This window comes from Colobus angolensis, unplaced genomic scaffold (assembly GCF_000951035.1).
Source record: "Colobus angolensis palliatus isolate OR3802 unplaced genomic scaffold, Cang.pa_1.0 Scaffold15, whole genome shotgun sequence".
Classification (NCBI taxonomy): Eukaryota; Metazoa; Chordata; class Mammalia; order Primates; family Cercopithecidae; genus Colobus; species Colobus angolensis.
Window position 1 is genome coordinate 9,217,001 of NW_012114599.1, and position 19,497 is coordinate 9,236,497.

At 39.1% G+C, this 19,497-nt stretch overlaps 1 protein-coding gene across 2 annotated transcripts in view; it reads left to right on the forward strand.

The window, feature by feature from the left end:
* Positions 1-19,497, forward strand: part of SLC8A1 (solute carrier family 8 (sodium/calcium exchanger), member 1) — a 394,332-nt gene that overhangs the window by 355,110 nt on the left and 19,725 nt on the right. For both annotated transcript variants that reach the window (XM_011935927.1, XM_011935926.1), the window contains one exon: positions 12,681-12,956. In XM_011935927.1, coding sequence (XP_011791317.1) covers positions 12,681-12,956 — 276 coding nt within the window. The remainder of the gene's footprint in view (positions 1-12,680; positions 12,957-19,497) is intronic.

A 19,497-nucleotide genomic window follows, 5' to 3' on the forward strand; every position in this document is an offset into this window, starting at 1 on the left:
AAAAAAAAAAAAAACAAAACAAAACAAACTGCAGAGGTAGTATCCAAACCACAGGTCTCATGCCTGTTCTTCTGCCTCACATTAACTCTATTTATCTGTTGTTTTACTATGTTGGAGGTTTTTCTAACCTGTATTCATTGCATATAAATAACTATATATTGGAAGGTTGTTTGCTTCACCAGAATTTATGTAAGAGTGATACAAAAGATTCAAGTACCTCTCAAGAAATACATGCTTTCTGTGAATGTCTTACCCCCAATAAAGAATTTCCTTTTTATTAATAAAAAAAAGAAATTTAGGGCTCTAACTTTAATCAAGATGTAATACCTACCTTAGAATACATGTTAAAGTGTGTAATTATACTGACTTCACAATATGTCACTTAAGACATTTGATGCTTAAAATATACTGTTTAATGGTCACGTTAAGTGAATTCATCCTTGATTAGAATTGGATATCACAAAGTAAATCTTAAAGTTCTTATCAGAGCCTCTTTTAAAACTGCCCTCATTGGAGTATAACTTATCTGTAATTTTAATTTTTACCTTTAATGTATAATATTTGAAAGCTAGCATTTTATCTTTTATAAAACCTCACAATGCCACTCACTAAACTTTAAAGAAAACATGATAAATTCCTAATCTAAAGAGAAGCTTTTTTTTCCCTAAAAAATTAATTTTTATCATCTTGCAACTGGAAGATCATAACTATATAATTCAATGGTTTCTAAATTGCTTTGGCCATTGGAAAGCATAGTCTTTTTTTTTTTTTATCTATGTGTTCAAAATTCAGTCAACTCAGGTGACTAAAAGCATCCTTTATTTCTGCTTCAGACTTTTTTTTGTCCTATTTTTGTCTTAAAATATCTTATGCTCTATTAATAGGTACAGATCTGCTCAAATCCTCTTAGACATAGGAAGAATCTAAATTTGAAAAAAAACAACAGCAGCAAATCTGCCCTTTTCATCACTTTTTCTCTAACACCTAAGACAGTGCTTGGCAATAAGACGGGCTTGGCCATCCTAAGTGTTTGTTTTATAAAGAATGAATACATTTATTTGTGAATTAAAGTTTTCCAATCCCTATATAACTGGATTAAAAGACACCATCATACTGTGACTGATCTAGAAAACAATCTACGTAAATCCATACACACGCCATGTTTCAAAAGAAGTTTGAGACATTTGTTTTCTCTGTATCAAACTTCATATCACTTGACATGGAGATGTGAACATTCACATATTTGTACACATAAGATATATTTATCTGTGTATGTGCAAATTGGACATGCAAATATAAAATGACATTTTCTGTCAATGTTCTTAAGTATTCCTAGTAAAATTTCACTGTTATGTATTGATAATTATGATCCTAAGAGGAAAAGCAGAGGGCATGAGTAAGAAGAGAGTAAGTTCCAGAGAGAAACTACTTATGGGAGATATTCTAGGGACATACTAGTAGGTGAGCAAAGCAAATTTAGGATATCTATCCATCTAAAAATGCAGCAGTAGCAGGAGAGAATGTTGAATCAGGTAGCTACAATTTCCACTTCCAGAACAAGGCAGGCCAGAAACACAGGTGGGAGCACGAGAGGGTGGGATAAGAAAAGCAATTATTTTCGGGCCCCTGGATATGCTTTAGCTGATATTTCTGAAAAGAGTATTGGCTCATTGGGCTGTTCTTCTCTTAAATTGCGTGTTATAAAATCTTGAGGAAAACACCGTATTGAAGGATTCCGGAATGATTCAGCACTCTTATTTGTAAGCCCAAAGTCATGTCTCTAATGTGGCTTTGTCTGGGGCGGCAGCAGCTCTGCTCTGCAAACAATGCACCATCACTGGGTCCAAGAGCTCTTTTGTTGGCATGGGCTACTGCAATATGAATACAGTTTTAGTTGTTGCTTGCAAATCAATGCATGAGGGGACTTTTCATCCCCAGTCGGGAGCCTTTGTATACTGTTTTCAGTAGGGGAAACACTGCAGCCTAATCCAAAGAAGTGGAAGGAGAAAACACCACATACAAACACTTTCCATAGGCAGAGAGGAGCCACATAAAAGTGACTGGCAGCATTACTTCTTGCTGTTCACAGTCTGCTCTCTTGATAAAGACCTTGTCTTTCCAACTCCTGCAATGAAAAGCCACTCGCCTGAACAAACCTTGGCTCATACATCCCACCCCCATGCTTCTCCCTTGCCTTGCCTTTGCCTGGTCAGGTCTGGCTGGGTGTTGTGTCTTATGGCCTGTTACACAGAGCATCTTAGAATCCTGGCAACGAGCTGGAAAGGAGCTGTGATTCTAACCTCCCCTTGCCTTTTCTTTTTTTTTTTTTTTTTTTTTAACAAATAAGAACCTGAGAACAGAGAGAGGGGTCTCCTCCAAGATCACGGAGAGACTGTTTTAGAACCCAAGACTCCTGCTGCACCATACAACATTGCTCATTTTTCTTCTGGAGTTATAGAACCAATGCCTTCACTATCAGACACTCCATGTCTGCCCCCTGATGTTACCTACTGACCAGTGGGCTTCTTGGTGATGTGATGCCTTAGGATTAGACAGAGCAAAGACTGAAGCTTTCCTGGCCAACACCTTAGCAGCACTGAGTGAGAGAATGGTCTCGCAATTGGTGAATAGTTGTTTCATATCCACACAAGCCCCACAGCAGCCTGGTGCAGTAGCTACTCATGAACCCATTTATGACAAATGGAGAAACAGAAGTTGGGATTCCCACCCTGACTCATGAGGGTTGATTCCCAAGTCAATCCTCTTTCCATCTTGTCACGCTTGCCTTCCAAAGTTTAATGCCAGTAGAACATAGGCATATTTCCGTTCCCTAAACAATAGTGCATGAGCTATTTTCTCTGCATGGAATACTTTCCCTCCATACCTGGTTATTTCTCCTCACTGAAGTCTTAGCTCAACTGCTTAGCTCAATGTTATCAACTGCTCAGAGGGGTTTCTCACCCTCTCAGTCACCGGATTTCATTGTATTCATAGCTCATATCAATATCTGAAATTATTATATTTGTTATTTGTTTACTGTGATTACTGTCTCCCCTTGCCAGAATGGAAATTCCATGAGATTGGGGATCTTATTTTTCTGCATTTGCAATACCAAGAACTGTGCCTGACACACAAGTTAGCAATACTTACTAAAGAAATGAGTGGCACTAAGAAAGTCAGTCTTCCAACCACCCCATTCCCTTTGAAGATTTCCTAGAGTTCCAGGTTAGGGGTTCAGCCTGGGCTTGAGGTGCAAAACAGTGACCCAAAATATTTTAGAGTTCAAACCTATAGACTTAATAGAATATGCACCAGGCCTTGACCAAATAAAAAAGATAGGCCACTGACTTATTGATAATAAGAGGGAAAGAGAGATTTTCCAGATGGTTGATATTGAAGAAAAACATCACAACATCATGATGCATGTTGTGTACTATTTATGAGAGACAAGAAAGCCACAGCAGACAAACAAGATTATCAGCTCCCACCTTAGCCTACCTTCCCTCTAAAAGAAGTGTTCACCCACAGTGAGGGAAGGAGAGTCTCCATCTGAATTCCACTAATCAACTAATTTCCCTCAAACCAAAACTAAGTTTACTACAAGTAAGCATATAACTTCTCTTAAAAATACACAAGCATATAACTATTTGTATGTATATAAGCATATACTATTGACTATAGGTAAGCATATAACTTCTTTTAAAAGTCTTGTTTATACCTTTTCAATAGCACAAAAGAGAAAGTTGTTTTTGGCTATGCCTATTTTCCAGAAGGAGAAACTGAGGCACACAGAATCTGTGAGGTGACCAAGAACAAGTAAATCATGGGACCTTACGGTCAGTGGAGGGCCCTGTTTACTGAGATCTCATTAAAAATCACAACAGAAAAAGGAAAGAGGAACAGGCAGATGAGGGGTGCCTTGAGCAACTGCCATCACTTTGTATTGTGCAAACCGACGTCATCATTAGACTATTACTCAATTTGCATCACCACTTTGCTGGAACATCAACTTTCAAACCCTATGTTCAGAACAGAGTCCATTCAGGTGATCCTGAGATCAGGAAAAGAGTTATGAGACTGTTATTGCCATTGATGAAGAGCCAGAGCCCTTTCCGTTTGCTCCCCAGAGAGACAGATGTTTGCCACCAAAATGAGAATCCCACTTCCCAACAGGGCTGAAATAAATCATGAATAGAGGATTTGCCTAAAGATGTATTTTTTAAAATAAAATTCTAGGAAGAATAAAACTGAGCCAACCATTCGTTCTCTGAAAGAGCACTATAATATTTTGTGTATTATATCATATCCAGAGAGTTAATTTAAGGAGGAGAGGTATTTCCCAGTTACACTTTTCATAAAACAATGCTAAATGAGCTTACATTTTATCAGAATGAATTCTTGCTGTACAAACTGCAGAGACTTTTCTCTATGGAAACAATGGGTCATGTAATTGTAGCGAGGTGACAGAGTTTTAGATCTCATAAGCAAGTCATTTAAATTCTCTGAGCCTCAGATTCTTCATCTCTAAAACAGAGAAAATAATACCTACTGCAGCAAGCTCCTGGGAGGATAAAGACTAAGTGGGATGTACACTTTTACCTACATGCATAAAAGTAACACTCAGTAAGTGAACCTGAATTCATAGATGAATCACAGCAGCATCTTAAGAGGCTCTGGGCGGTGTTTATGCCCCTCTGCATGAGGAGCAGCCCTGGGTATACATCTACCCTTTATATACATGTTAACATTCTCTAGGACATAACATTGATATGTTTGTTGAAAATTACAGGGTTATCACTGCCCAAACAGTTGCTTCAAGACTCAACTTCCCACTCTACTGGAGGCTAATTTAGACACAGCTGCTGATATTTACAAAGTGTTATCAGAGTCCTCAGGCCAGTCTTAGAACCTGGTGTGCCCACATACTACCCACTGTAGCTAAACCATCTAAACTGGCAGGCGGTATCTACACTTGCTGAGTATCAATTCTACTCGACAAAGCCTTATTTCTTAGGCATTCTAGTATACAGGGAATGTTTCTCTATTTCAGGAGCTTGGAATTCTGTCAATCCTACAATTAGTAAAGGGTAAGAGAACACTCTGAATTTCAGGATAAGAATCTTACCCTAACTTGGAGTTATTTTATAAACAACCAAGCTTGGGGCAAAAACACACATGACTAATTACATTCAACTGTAATTAATTAGGAGCATTCAATTCATATAGCAGAATTTTTTTAGGAACAAGAGACACTAATCAGTTTTCAGCTTTAAACAGATTCATTTTGGTAATAATCAAACTTGCATGGAGCTAGAACTCCTTAGTGAATCCATTTTTCATTTTGACAGTGGCTACATTTGCTGAGAAATATTTCTGTCACATTAAATATTTCTTGTGCTATGTTACCATCCCAACAAAGACCAACATTATGGTCTTTGTGGATGATTTCATCTAGACATTCATTCATTTCAGCCAGGTTTAAAAGTTATTAATAAACAGTGAGTTGCCTTCTTGAGGCCCTTTCCAATACTGTCACACAGCACCTGGCCCAAACCCCTTAAGAAGTAGCAGGATGGCCCACAGATTAGCTGTGGCTTGGAAGAAGCAGGTAGGGATGGCTAATGGAGCCTGTATAGTGTCTTCTCCATTCAAGAACAGTCCAGTAGTCCAAGTTACAAATACTCAAATTTTATGTACAATAGTATTGATATCCAATGCTAGGGATCTAGGTGGTGCACTCCTTATGAGACTCTAATGCCTGATGATCTTTCACTGTCTCCCATCACCCAAAGATGGGACCATCTAGTTGCCAGAAAACAAGCTCCAGGTTCCCACTGATTCCACATTATGGTGAGTACATAATAATAATAGAAATAAAGTGCACAATACATGTAATGCACTTGAATCGCCCTGAAACCATCAGAATTGTCTTCCAGAAAACCAGTCACTGGTGCCAAGAAGTTTGGGGACCACTGGCCTAGGGAATGGGGGCTGGACAAATGAGTAGAACCTAACAGCCCAAGCTGACTGCCAGAGACTCTAAACCTGGATTGAGATTATGAGTTCCCTAATAGCCGAAACTCTGAGAAGTGGCCTAAGTAACCATTCAGCAGAGAATTTTTAAAGAAATTCACATTAACCAGGGGTTGAACTTGGCACAGTCCAAAACCCTCCTGAAGCTTTAAGTTCAGGTATTTTCTAAAACCCACATTTCAGTTGGTAGAAGAAAATGCCTACATTTTTGTTCTGTGCACTGGCAACTCATAGATCTAGGAATTCGAACCAATTGTTTTTTGAGCTGTCTTTGATAGGAAGTGTCTTTCAATATACTTAGAAGAAAAGTTGTTTACATCATCTACTTTGCATCAGAGAATATGTTAAGCACTTCCCACCAATTAAGTTATAGAGAAATGTTTATTGCACATCTCCAAAATAAAAAAAAAAAAAAAAAGAGAGAGAGAGATAAACTCGTTTGGGAATAAATCTTTGGGTTACTGAATTTAGTGGCAGAGGCCATTAAGAGTGGGAAGAGATGATAATTGTTTTCTCACTAGACATAAGGTAAAAGCATGTAAAAGGGAAAGGAAAGAGAAAAGATGTTTCAGGTCATTTTATGGGCAAAACAGTAAAAACCGCTGGCCCTTATGGTGTCACATGCACGCACGGTTTCTCACACATACACAAACAGATATACAGAGATGCAAACTTGGGAACAAAAATGTATCAACTGAATCACCATTCTCAGTTTTATTTTTCTTAGCTGATTGCTAAGGTCTTTCATCTTTTATACTTTATGATTCTCTCAGAACATTTAAAGCAAAGAGAAACAGAAATATATAACAGGAGAGTAGAATTTGATTTCTAATTACTGTATGTCAGGTTGCAAAAAAAGTCATAATTCTGGAGGATAAAGCCTATTGAGTGCCCGGAAAGAACTGCAAGTCAGACACATCCACAGATGAACAGCAGCATACATTTTCCCGACTGCTTTACGTACAGACTTGTGATGATTCAGGCCACTTTCCCAAATTCGAGGGTGATAAGCTAGAGGCAAACCAGGATGTTTGATTCAGAACTGGATGGTTGACCTTTGGCAACCAGAAACAGAAATAAGAACTTGTCACATCCCAAAGGAGAGATTCCTTATGATTCAACCTTAACAAAGGGGATTCTGCCACTTGCCACAACATGGATGGGCCTGGAGGACATTATGCCAAGTGAAATAAGCCAGACACAGAAAGAAAAATATTGCATAGTCTCACTTACATGTGAAATATATATATGTTTGAAAAGAGCTCAAATACACCGAGATAGAGAATGAAGCGGTGGTTACCATCTTACTACGGCCAGGCGTGGCTGGAGGCAATGAGAGTCATAGGTCATAGGATACAAAACAGCAGATAGGAAGGATGAACATGTTTAGAGACGGAATGGACCACATGGGGACTAAAGCTAATGAAATTGTATTAGAAATGTTTGTTAAATAAGTAGACTTCAACTGCTCTTATCACAGGAAAAAGAAACTAGATGAAATGATAGATGTTAATTTGCCTCCCTATAATAATTTTACTCTCTAAATATATCCTATAACATGACATTGTTAATCTCAAATGTATACAATTTTAAACAAATGTTTAAATATAAAAAATAGAGGTTCCAAAACAGTCACACCACGATCCCCTGCTTTTACCTGATTTTTTTTATTTCCCATGTTTTCTTGGTCCCCAGGGGTCTGAGAAAGAGCATATGGCTGGCTCTGCCAAAGAAATAAACAACCCAAAAAAGGTACCACTGTATCTGTGTAACACCAGGCATTAAAAACATTCTGACTCAAACTTTGAATCAATATGTGATACTCAACTCCCCAACTTTCTTCCATAAGGCATTTTCTATAGTAAAATTTTCCCTGGACTGTTAGAACAAATGTCAAGTCAGTCACTTAAATTCTATGTGAGATTATTTTAGCAAGTCACATAAATTCTCTGAACTTCAGAATCTTCATATGTATAATGGGATTAATAATGCCCACGTTGTAGGGTTATTTTAAGGATGAAATAAGATCAAGTATGTGAAAGAATTTAGCTCAGTGCCTGTCACTTAAGAGACACCCCACCAGGTTCCCTTCCTGTTTTTCTTTCTTTCTTTTCTTAAAAGCAAGCAGCTTGGGGAAATGAATGGTAATGGTTCATTCGAACAGAATATAGATTCAGTGAAATCAGGATACTCACATTGTATTGATTTACTGCCTTCCTTCAGACAAGTAACAGTAATGGAATATGGCACATTTGTCTATAAAGAGGCATACCGTTTTATAAAGGACTTGAGCACTTCTTCTTCCAGTCCCCACAACAGCTCTGGGAGGTGGGAGTTAGGAAACTCATTTGACAGGTGAGCAACTGAGGCTCGGGAAATTTAAGTGTCCTGCCCCAAAACAAGCTGTCAGAACTATAAAGTGACTTAAGCCTTCTGACCCAAATGTCCATTACCTTCCAGCAGTCTCTTTTTCTGGTTCTCAGAGCTCTCCCTGAATCCAAGCCCTGAGCAGGTAGAGAGAGAGATGTAAAGAAACCCCTGTTTACTGTAAAAGATATGTGCCAAGCCCAGGGGTTTGTCTTTCACGGTCAGTCATGCTGATGATGCCGTTGCTCTCATGCTTCCAAGCCGGAACGATGCAAGTACTATTACATCAATAGCTGAACTGGTGCCCTGTGCACTATCTGCATTTTTAATGATTTGGTTATTTTTGTAGTTATATTTAAGAAGTCCCATGTGTATCAGGGAAGCCATTTAAAAGGCACTAGGAAGGATTAATCAAATATAGGTTATTTTCCATTAGCTGAAAAGAATGATTCTGAGATATGAGGAATTTGCTCGATATTCTGTAAAAGCAAACCCACCAATGTGTCTTTCTTTTCTAACACAGAGAAGGGACTTGGAAGAATTACGTAGCCTCCAAGAACCCTAGGCTGGTGAATGTACACAACCACAGAACAGGCATACTACCATCATTTTTGCTGTCACACAAAAGATGCTCCTAGGGTTTTTTAATGTTTCACTACTCTTCCCAAAGAAAGAACAGAATTTTAAGTGTAGTCCAGATGGTGATTGATGAACATAATATTTCTTTGTCCTTTCTCAAGACAGGGTAATTGTGCATCATGCATGGCAGTCCGTGGTCGTTTTTTAATATTTAAGTGATGTCTGAGTTGGAGATTAAAATTAACAAAGAGCAGTGAGATCCCAGAGAATCTCACTGGGAGAAAAGGATGGGAGGCCACTTTTCCTTTCAAATGTTATAAAAGCAGATGGGCTTCCCATTCCAGACTTACGCATTAAAATATTTAAGATTCTTTGTGATACTGGAAGCCTACAGGAAGAACTCTCTCTCTCTCTCACACACACACAATCACACACACACACACACACACACATTTTGCATTAACTGACCATGAAGGTAATTTCAGAGGGCAAAATTAATTGTTGTTTTTAAAAACCTAAAATGTAACCTTACGACCCAGCATGTTGACTAAACAAATAATGATGGAGAAACACAGTAACAACCTTAAATAGAGGGAAATAATGATAACTACCATGATAATCATTACCTTGAAATATTCTCAGACACTTTACAAAGATGATCTAATTATTCCTGTGTACATCTCTCATGGGAAAGGTGTTATTTCCATCTTGAAGACAAATATAATGTCTACTCTCAAGTTATAAGTAACGTGTCTTCTGAGAAGCTTATGTGTTTTCTTGCTCGTCTTCAAACTAAGAGATTTAGATGCCCCAAATTAAGTAATTCTGTGGAGAAAACGCAGCATAGTTCATGTTTCTGTGAATGATTGATTAAAATGTTCTCAAGCATTTTATTCATATGCCCTGTGAAATTATAAAATGTTCACAAATATAGAAATTAAAAAGGATATGATCCAAAATAAATACAACTAGAAAACCTAGTGTTTTTTCTCAACTTTTCTGAGTATAGGTGCCCTTCCCAGCCCCGGTTGGAATGGGAAGTGGGTAAGAGGAGAGGATGGGAATGGGAATGTATTAATGTGGCTTTCTTCTTCCTTCCTCCTTCAAATAAACCCTGAAAATTTCTTCTCTCACATGAAGTTCTACCTGGAGCTAAAGTGTAGGGTAAAAGAGAAGTGGGAAGAAAAGTAAAAGGAGGAAAAAAGAAGAAATGTATAAGGAAACAAACAAAAACAAAAAGAGTAGGTAATAGAAATGCTCAGTAGTTGTTCTACATTTCCGTGTCATGACATAGGGAGGCTTCTGAAGGACTGTTGTCGTTTTCTAGGGCTGCTGTAATAAATACCACAGACTGGGTGGTTTGAATAACAGAAATGTCTTTTCTGGCAGTTCTGGGAACTGAAAATCTCAGATCAAGGTGTTGGCAGGTTTGGTTTCTCCTGAGACCAATCTCCTTGGCTCGTAAATGTCTATCTTCTCACTGAACACTCACATGGTCTTTCCTCTGTGCACGCACATCCCTGGTGTCTCTCGCACATCCCGATTTCCTCTCATTATAAGGACACCAGTCATTTTGGATTAGAACTCACCCTAATGGCTCCGTTTTCACTTAATTACCTTTTTAAAGGCCCTCTTTCCAAATAAGGTCACATTCTGAGGTGCTGGCAGTTAGAGCTTTAACATATGAATTTTGGGGAGGCACAGTGCAGCCCATACCAGGTGTTTTTATTAAAAAGTATCTTCTTCCAGGCAAAGTTGATATAATAAATACTGCATGAACAGCAGAGGGAATGGTTGGCATGCTTTTACACTCACAAACATTCTGATGAGCTGGCCTAACTCAAGTTCCTCACTGGGGAGTTCTGCAAAGGCAGTTCCACTCATCTGCAGCGGCTTCTCCCAGCAGTTTATCTAAAGCCTCAAAGATGAGGCTGCTTTCTTCACAGACCTCCAAAGTGTATTTATTTAATTCCAACCATGTGCTCACGGAAGAGCAGTCCATTGCCTCTTCTCTTTTCCTGTAAAATGACAGAAGACAAATCCAGACATTCCTCTTTATATGTTTTCTGAGAGGTGTTTTTCCCTTAAATCTCTTGTGCTTTCAAAGGGTTTTCTCAATCATCATCTGCACCCGATGGCTTGCCCACCACAGAGTGTCTCACGAAGACCGCACACAGGTGCTCTATGCTGGCCGTCTCAGGTCAACATTGCAGCCCCACCTACTGCCGGCTGCACTAGTGGGACCAAGTAAAGTAGCACCCTGATGACAAGGTTGGAACAGGTGAACAAAGACTTCAAGGAGATGTTCTTCTTTCCAAAATGGCCACATAACACATGTATTTCCCACCACTTCAAGAAAAGATGACTTTCAATATCCTCATTTTAAAACATGTCAATGGACATTACTTTCACATTATAAGTGAAATCTCCATTTTAGGATACTATTATCGATTTCCTAGTTCCTTTAAATATTACGCTTTGTGCATTTCTTTGTATGTTGATAGTATGACTTAACTGGCAAAATTGTGATACATATATAATTACGTAATTGCATAGTTATATAAAGTCAATAGAAATTGCTGCATGCATTCCTTCATTTAACACATACTTAACCACCTTACTTTACATGCTGGAGATGGTACCAAACACCAGGGACACAAAAATGCATAAATTCCTGACCTGGAAGGGTTCTCAGTCAACTGGAGAAGAGAGGAACATGAACATGTACAATTGAGAAAAGCAGTTCTCAAACTTGAACATGTATCAGTGTCACATGGAGGGCTTGTTCAAGCCCAGCTTGCTGTCCACCCCCTCCCCAATTTCTGATTCAGTAGGACTGATAATTTGAATTTCTAACATGTTCTCTGTGCCACCTGCTCAGGAAGCACACTCTGAGGACCACTGATCCAGAGTTACAAGTGTTGGGAGGTTCCTCTGAGAAGGAGTTCCCAGCATGGGTTTCGGGAGAGGTCAGAGAGTGCATCACAGAGGAAGCGAGTCTTAAAGGATGGGTGAGGAAGGATAAGGGAGGAGCAATTAGGATATGCCAAGCACATTTAGTTCTAAAGAACAAAAGTAGGAGAAAGTGTATCTGGTTTGGAAAAATGCAAATAAATTTCATTTTTTGGCATATAATTATTTGGCAAGTAATTCCAAGGCTTGAGTTTGAAATAGTTACAGGAGATGATGCTGGAGAAATATGCAAGGCTTACAGCCACGATTAACGGCCCTGTTTGATTATCCTGTAGGTGATTATATAACCCAGAGTTGAACTTCAAGTTGCAAGAAAAGAACCGTGGTAGAACTCCATCTACAGTTGTCTTTCTTCAAAAGAGTGTTCTTTCTCAGGCTGACACAGGGCTTGCCAACCTTTTGCAAGAAATCATTTTCATTTCTCTGAGTGACAAGTCTCACCAGATGTGAAAGTAGAAAGGGTGTATTGATTGCATGGAAGCAGAACTGGGTAGAGTTAAGTTTTCTTGCCATTGACCAATGAGCCACAAGTAAGAGGTATTTCAGTGTCTTGATAATTAATTCGTTAGTTATGATTAACTCTCAGAAAACCCTAAACTTCACCCACCTCTCATGGCCTCCTGCCATGTAGAGTTGAGGGATGACCGGGCTAGACAGGAGAGACTGAGAGAGAGGAAGACCCGGTAGCACAGGTTGTGATCAAATGTGCTTCCTTCCGTTCTCTCTAGGGGAAGATGACGACGACGATGAATGTGGGGAAGAGAAGCTGCCCTCCTGTTTTGATTACGTGATGCACTTTCTGACTGTGTTCTGGAAAGTCCTCTTTGCCTTCGTCCCCCCTACTGAATACTGGAATGGCTGGGCGTGTTTCATTGTCTCCATCCTCATGATTGGCCTACTGACAGCTTTCATTGGAGACCTGGCTTCCCACTTTGGCTGCACCATTGGCTTGAAAGATTCTGTGACTGCAGTCGTGTTCGTCGCACTTGGAACATCGGTGCCAGGTAGAAATTACTTTCATGTGTAATTCCCCCAGTAGCAGAAGTTCATTTGCCTTCTTGACGCCTTCTTTCTTACAATTTCAAGGGCTGTGATAACAAACCAAGACCTATGAAGGACAAGAGCCCAGAGGTATAAACAGTGTCACTGCCGGAACACTGTCATGGCCCTTCTCAAGGTTCAGAAGCCGGTCAGTGTCATTGCAATGACAGGAAAGCATTCCCAGATCCCCAGAGGGTCTCCATTGCCTGTAAGAGACCAGATTCATTTGATGGATAGATTTTCAGATCAGCTTCCCATTGCAGTGAGCACGTTTGAAAAGACAAAACAAAAATATAGAGTCAGCTTTAAGAACCAAATTTCTGTCTTTTATATACTTGGTAACATTTTAATGATCTCTATGAAACTGTATTCATTTAGGTAACTAGGAAAATGTACTTACTGGAGACCTGATATTCTCTTGACCCAAATATTAATGAGAGGAAAGAGAAAGTAGACATTGATCAAGACAGGAAAAAAGTAATCCTGACAAAAGTGGACAGGCCAAATGTATATTTCATGAACATCCCTTCATGCACTCCTTACAAGCTGAATTTTTCTTCTGACCTACAACTGTAGTTTATTATGTTCACTCAGATTTCTGAATAAGACATCATCCTCCCAAACAACACTGATAGCAATAATTTTCAAACTTTGGTGGTGATCAGAATTACCTGAGAACTTGTTAAGAAATACAAATGCCTGAAAACCATCAACAACCTATGGAAGATCTAGGAGTGACAGGGCCCAGGGATGTGGGTTATAAAGCTCACAAGTGACTCTGGTACACACCAGAGCTTATTGTAACTGAAACTCTGGATCTACTCTCCAGCACTAATTAGCATCTTGACAGATATATAGGTTTTACTTTGAGCAACAATACCCACGTTCTTAACTAAATACCAGGCCAACGACAAGCGTTACAGTAGACTTGGAAAAAGGCAGGAGTAGAAGTAAATACAGCTGTGCTAATGGTGATATTCACTCTCCACTTTCCATATTTCTGACAGTCCTGATATAGTCACTTTGTTTTCAACTAAAATTTGCCATAGTTGGCAAGCCTGACTTTTGGTTTGAGTCTGAAAACAGCTACAGTTTAAATCATGTATTTCTTTCTACTCAAATTCATTATTCTTCTTCAGGCTGCTATTTATTGTCTCAGTGACTATGGCCAAGTTACTTAACCTCTCTGAGCCTCAGTTTTTTCATTTGCAAAATAGAGATAATCATACTTAACATGCAGAGAATTATGGTCAAGATTGGAAAAAATACCTGCAAATTATGCATCTAGTAAAGCATATGGGACATAGAAAAAAATTAATAAAATTGTATTTCTGGTGATTGTTTATATTGAATAATTTAGGATGATCTGAACAGTATAAATCTGGACACTTCATTCATTAACCATGGATGAAGTATTCCGATTTATACTGGTCAGCCATAAGGCATGGTGTTATGCAACTGACTGCCTGCCTGGGGGTTCTGATTAAAGACTCCACATGCTTCTGGTAACCAACTGAGGGAATGGAGGAGCTAGGAGACCTAGAGGGTTCTCACTTTCACCTTAGCAAGCAGGGCTGTTTGAAGTCTTTCAGTTAACCCTTGATCCTTAGAGGAGAGCAGACTCCCTCTCAATCCCAACTACATTCCAGCAGTTCCATATTGGTTCTTTTCTCTGCATCTTTTTCCAGAATTACCAGAAATTTACCAAGCAGAAATAAAAACTTAAAATATTCTTAAGGTGTTTTGATTAGAGACTATATATAAAACTAAGGGAATAAACATTGTGGTTGTCCATTGCTTCTATCTGAGGTAATTATAGGAAAACATGTGGGAGTCCACTTTTCCTAAGGTTTAAGTCACTGAATCACATTGTGTCCAAGTTAGCACACACTGTTGGTCATGGGTTTAGTCCCTGAGGAGAATATGTGCAAATAATGATCATAAAGGCAAAAATTATGTCTCTCATAACAATTGTCCAAAATCAGCAGTTTGTCCAACCAAATACATCTCGTTCTCAAAAGGATTTAAAAAATGCTTTTCCTATCTGAAATCCTTGTTCCTGAAAATGTTTTTTGCTCCCCAATACCTCTTATTCAATACCCTCAAGCTGGCTTCTTCTAAATGTCAGTCTTCCAAAAGGCGTCTGTGTCTTTCTTAAGAAACTCGAAAATTGTGATTAAAATTTATTTTTCCCTATAACGTGAATTATGGATTACAGAAAACTTTAATGTTTAGAGGAGTCACTTGTTCTGCCACTTAAAACTTATTTAGAACCTAGGTGGAGACATCAAGAGGTAAGAAAATCTGTTTGGGGAAAATATAGCAGAATCATTTGTTGTTGAAGCAGTTTCCCTACACTGCCATAAATGCTTTCCATCGGGACACAGATTTCTTTGCTCTGTTATTGAGAGAATTCCATAATTTGCTAAATACTAACTGTGCAGCAAGCTCCCCAAACAATATATTCAGAAGTAATCTCAGATAATCATATCTATATAAACATTTTTTCCAAAAACTGAAAATTGAAGAGGCTGTTGGATGAACATCGTATTTATGACTTTTTCAACCCTGCTGATTCAAGCAATGTTTTATTGTATATCCTGACTCCTAAGAAAAATGATGCTATTGTTTCTAGATGACAAAGCCCAGTTGCTACAGGCAGAAGAATAAAGAAAAATAATTCCCTTCACTTATAGCCTACTATTTAGTCAGCAGCAGTCCTGGGGCCCAGCGTTTTCTCTAGGCTGATGTTTTGGCACTTTTCCTGAAACAGAAGGGCCCCTTCCTAGTGTCTGATATTCTGCTGCTGCTTTCTAGGTTAGACTTTTGGATTCTTAGATTCTCATTGCCAGATGGACATTGAAAACTTTCCTGTTAGTCCTCCTGCCTCAAGGCAGGATTTAATATCTACGTATCTCATCAAAAGTGTTTTTGCCATACCATTCAAAATGTATGGGGGAAAGCTTATCAATTTTCATGTGAGACAAAGCTTCTTCCTTGTACCAGCTAATAGCAAATGCTCATAATCTGCTGGCAGAGAAGGATTCATAAAGGTCTTCACTTACCCTCACTGTTAGGTATTTCGGCAAGAGCTTGAAGACCCGTGCTTGTGAATAGAGAAAGAGCCTCCTCTTCCCGAATCACCATTTTTCAGACTTATCTGTCTGGAGGAAGAGGCTTCCCAAATAGCCTCTTCCCACCTTTAAATGTTGGAGTAAGCCCAAGACTGGTCTCCATCCTTCTTCTCATCTTGGTCCATGCTCACTTCCTGGACATCAGTCTCTATGTTGTAAATGACATCTGTATGCCAATGACTGCCAAATGTATATCCCTAGCCTCAATTTTCCCCTAAGTGATAGATTCATATACTAGCTGCCTTCCCTGTACTGATGCTAGACATATCATTTGTAGCTCAGAATTACTATATCTAAAACAGAATTGTTGATTTCTACTGCCCAGTGGCCTTATCCTTTAACCAATCCTATTTTCTGTATCTTGCCTTTCTCAGGAGAACAAGTCATCATCCATCCAGGTATCCTTGATTGCTTTTTCCTCCTCACCATGGTCAAAGATCCTGCAGATCTTTCCTTTAATTTTATTTATTTTTTTTTTTGGAGATGGAACCTCACTCTGTCACCCAGGCTGGAGTGCAGTGGCGCAATCTTGGCTCACTGCAACCTCCGCCTCTCGGGTTCAAGCAATTCTCCTGCCTCAGCCTCCCGAGTAGCAGGGACTACAGGTGCGTGCCATCATGCCTAGCTAATTTTTGTATTTTTATTAGAGACAGGGTTTCACCATATTGGTCAGGCTGGTCTCAAACTCTTGACCTTAGGTGATCTCCCCCACCCCCGCCTCAGCCTTCCAAAGTGCTGGAATTATAGGAGTGAGCCACTGCACCTGGTTGACCTTTCCTTTAAAGTGTGTCTTGATTGAGCCTATCTAGCTATGTCTCTACTACCACCATCCTAGTCTACACAGCCATCCTCTCTCACCCAGATCTCTGCAGTAGCCTTCTATCCATCTCCCTGCTTCTGCTAGAGATCATTTTAAGCAGTAAATCAGGCCACACTACAGCTTACAATCTTCCAATGGCTTCTTATTTAACTTAGGATAAACTCTGAAAGGCATCACTCTGTCTTATCAAGACCAACGTGATTTGGCCCCTGCCTATCTTTCCATTCTGTTTTCCTCCTTGCCTGCTGTTCTTTGGGCCTGTGGGCCTTTTTTTCTATCCACACACCAAGCTCATTCCTTTCTTTGGATTGTACTAACTGTCTCATATCCCCTTCATTTACACAAGACTGGCTCTTTGTCTTCAATTACATCTTGTCTTAAATGATATCTTTAAAGAGGACTTTTATGGTTGCCAACTGTGAAGTAGTCAACCCGTTCTTATGTGCCATTTCACTCTATTTTATATATGTATTACTTTGTAGATTTTTTTATTTATTTTTGAATGTTATTATTTTCTAACTCTGTCCACTCATATGTAAGCTTCATGAGAAGAGAAACCTTGTTCTTTTCTCTAGCACCTAGAATGGTGCCTAACACAGAATTGTGTATCTGTGTATGTCTGTGGGTTGTATATATAAATAAATGTACAGTCATTTACACATTAGTACAAGTTAGTTCAATCAGGTTGCTTTCTTCCTAATATCTTCTAGAGATAGTTAAGAATTGAAGTTATTGAGGGAGGTAGATAGATATTTTTTAGTGTTGCTTATTCTTGAATAGGACATATCTGAGAAGGTTATTGTCGTAAGAAGGGACAAAAGTAAACTTAAGAGAACTGAGGACCTCAGAACAAACATTTTTCCTCTTTCATAATTTTGGCTATGGTGGGAACTGTGATGAGGAGCAAGGTATTTTTTTGGTCTTTTCTCTCCTATGATCCCTTCTTCCAAGACCCAGACCTCAGGCGAGTACTTTTTAAACTTTCGGTAGGCCAGGCGCGGTAGCTCACACCTGTAATCCCAGCACTTTGGGAGGCTGAGGTGGGCAGATGACTTGAGGTCAGGAGTTCAAGACCAGCCTGGCCAACATGGTGAAACCTTGTCCCTACTAAAAGTACAAAACTTAGCCAGGCATGGTGATGGGCACCTGTAATCCCAGCTACTCAGAAGGCTGAGACAGAAGAATGGCTTGAACCCGGGAGGCGGATGTTGCAATGAGCTGAGATCGCACCACTGCACTCCAGCCTGGGTGACAGAGCAAGACTCCATTTCAAAAAAACAAAAACCTTTAGGTATACTCTGGAGTGCTGAATTTTGCAGTAACCTAACACAAGTGTGTAACTGTTACATATCACGTTATTTATATGGAAAAACAGGTTCAAAATAAAGGGAAGAAATTTAAGAAGTATTTGGAGCCCAGTCTTTTTTTGGACTAGGGGCCACCTAGTCATTGGACATTCTTTTGGCTTACAGTTATTTACTTGGATAAGCCATGGATATATTGGGCCAGGACATTCCAGCTTATATCCCAGATTCAAAATACGGACTTTCATCTCTTGTTCCTATTGGATTCAAATAAATAGAAGTAAGCATCCTCCTTTAACTGCAGGGAGAACTCTTAGATACTGATGAGTGGTGGTGGGGTGGGGGTGTTGCCCCATTAAGTCTTACCTTCATCTTTCGCCACTCGTCTTGGTGGGGGTTGTACCTGATGCTTGCTGACTTCTACCACTAGTTCCCGGTACCAGCTGGTTGCTACCTGGCCAGAAAAGCTTAAAAATTGGGTACACTAGGCTGTCCTTTAGTCTCCGGCATTGTATGATTTTCTGTGTCCTTCCTATGTTTTGAATATTCTTTTATCCCTTGGATTCTGTCAAATAGGAATTATTTCCCTCTAAGGATTTTAAGGCATGAAGGAGAAGAAGATAGATAGTTTTGGTTTCTACCATCCCCCCTAATTTCGTATGTAGAACCTTTTTAATAAAATAAAACCTTATGTTGGGGGAAAATTGTGTCACTTTTAAATTACAACACTTTTAGACTTCTGAATTCCATAGGAAGAACTTGATAGATAAAACTGGTTATCCTGGTTATTCACCATGTTCTCTTAGCATGGCGTTAATGACTGTGCACCAAGAGGGTAGAGAGAAGAGAGCTTTAGAGCTGAATTCAGGAACCTGGACTTCTAACCCTTACTTACTGTGTGGTTTTAACCAATTTCGTGACTCTCTGAGCTTCAGTTTTCTTGCCTGTAAAATCAGCCTAATACATGGCAATTCAAACAAAGTTTTCAAGAAGATTAAGTAATAGCATGGATCTCAGAGAATGTATCAACTGAAAATTGGTATAAAATACAGGAAACTATTATTATTTACACTGAGATCAACTCTAAAAAAGAAAAGTCAAAATGAATAGAAAACACCAGAAAATGAGAATAAATGGGAAAAGTTTTGAGCAGGGAGGGAACATTTTTAAAATTTACCACAAAGCTCCACTATATGTTGGGCATAGGCACTGTATATACTTTATTATCTTACTTAGGTTATGTCAT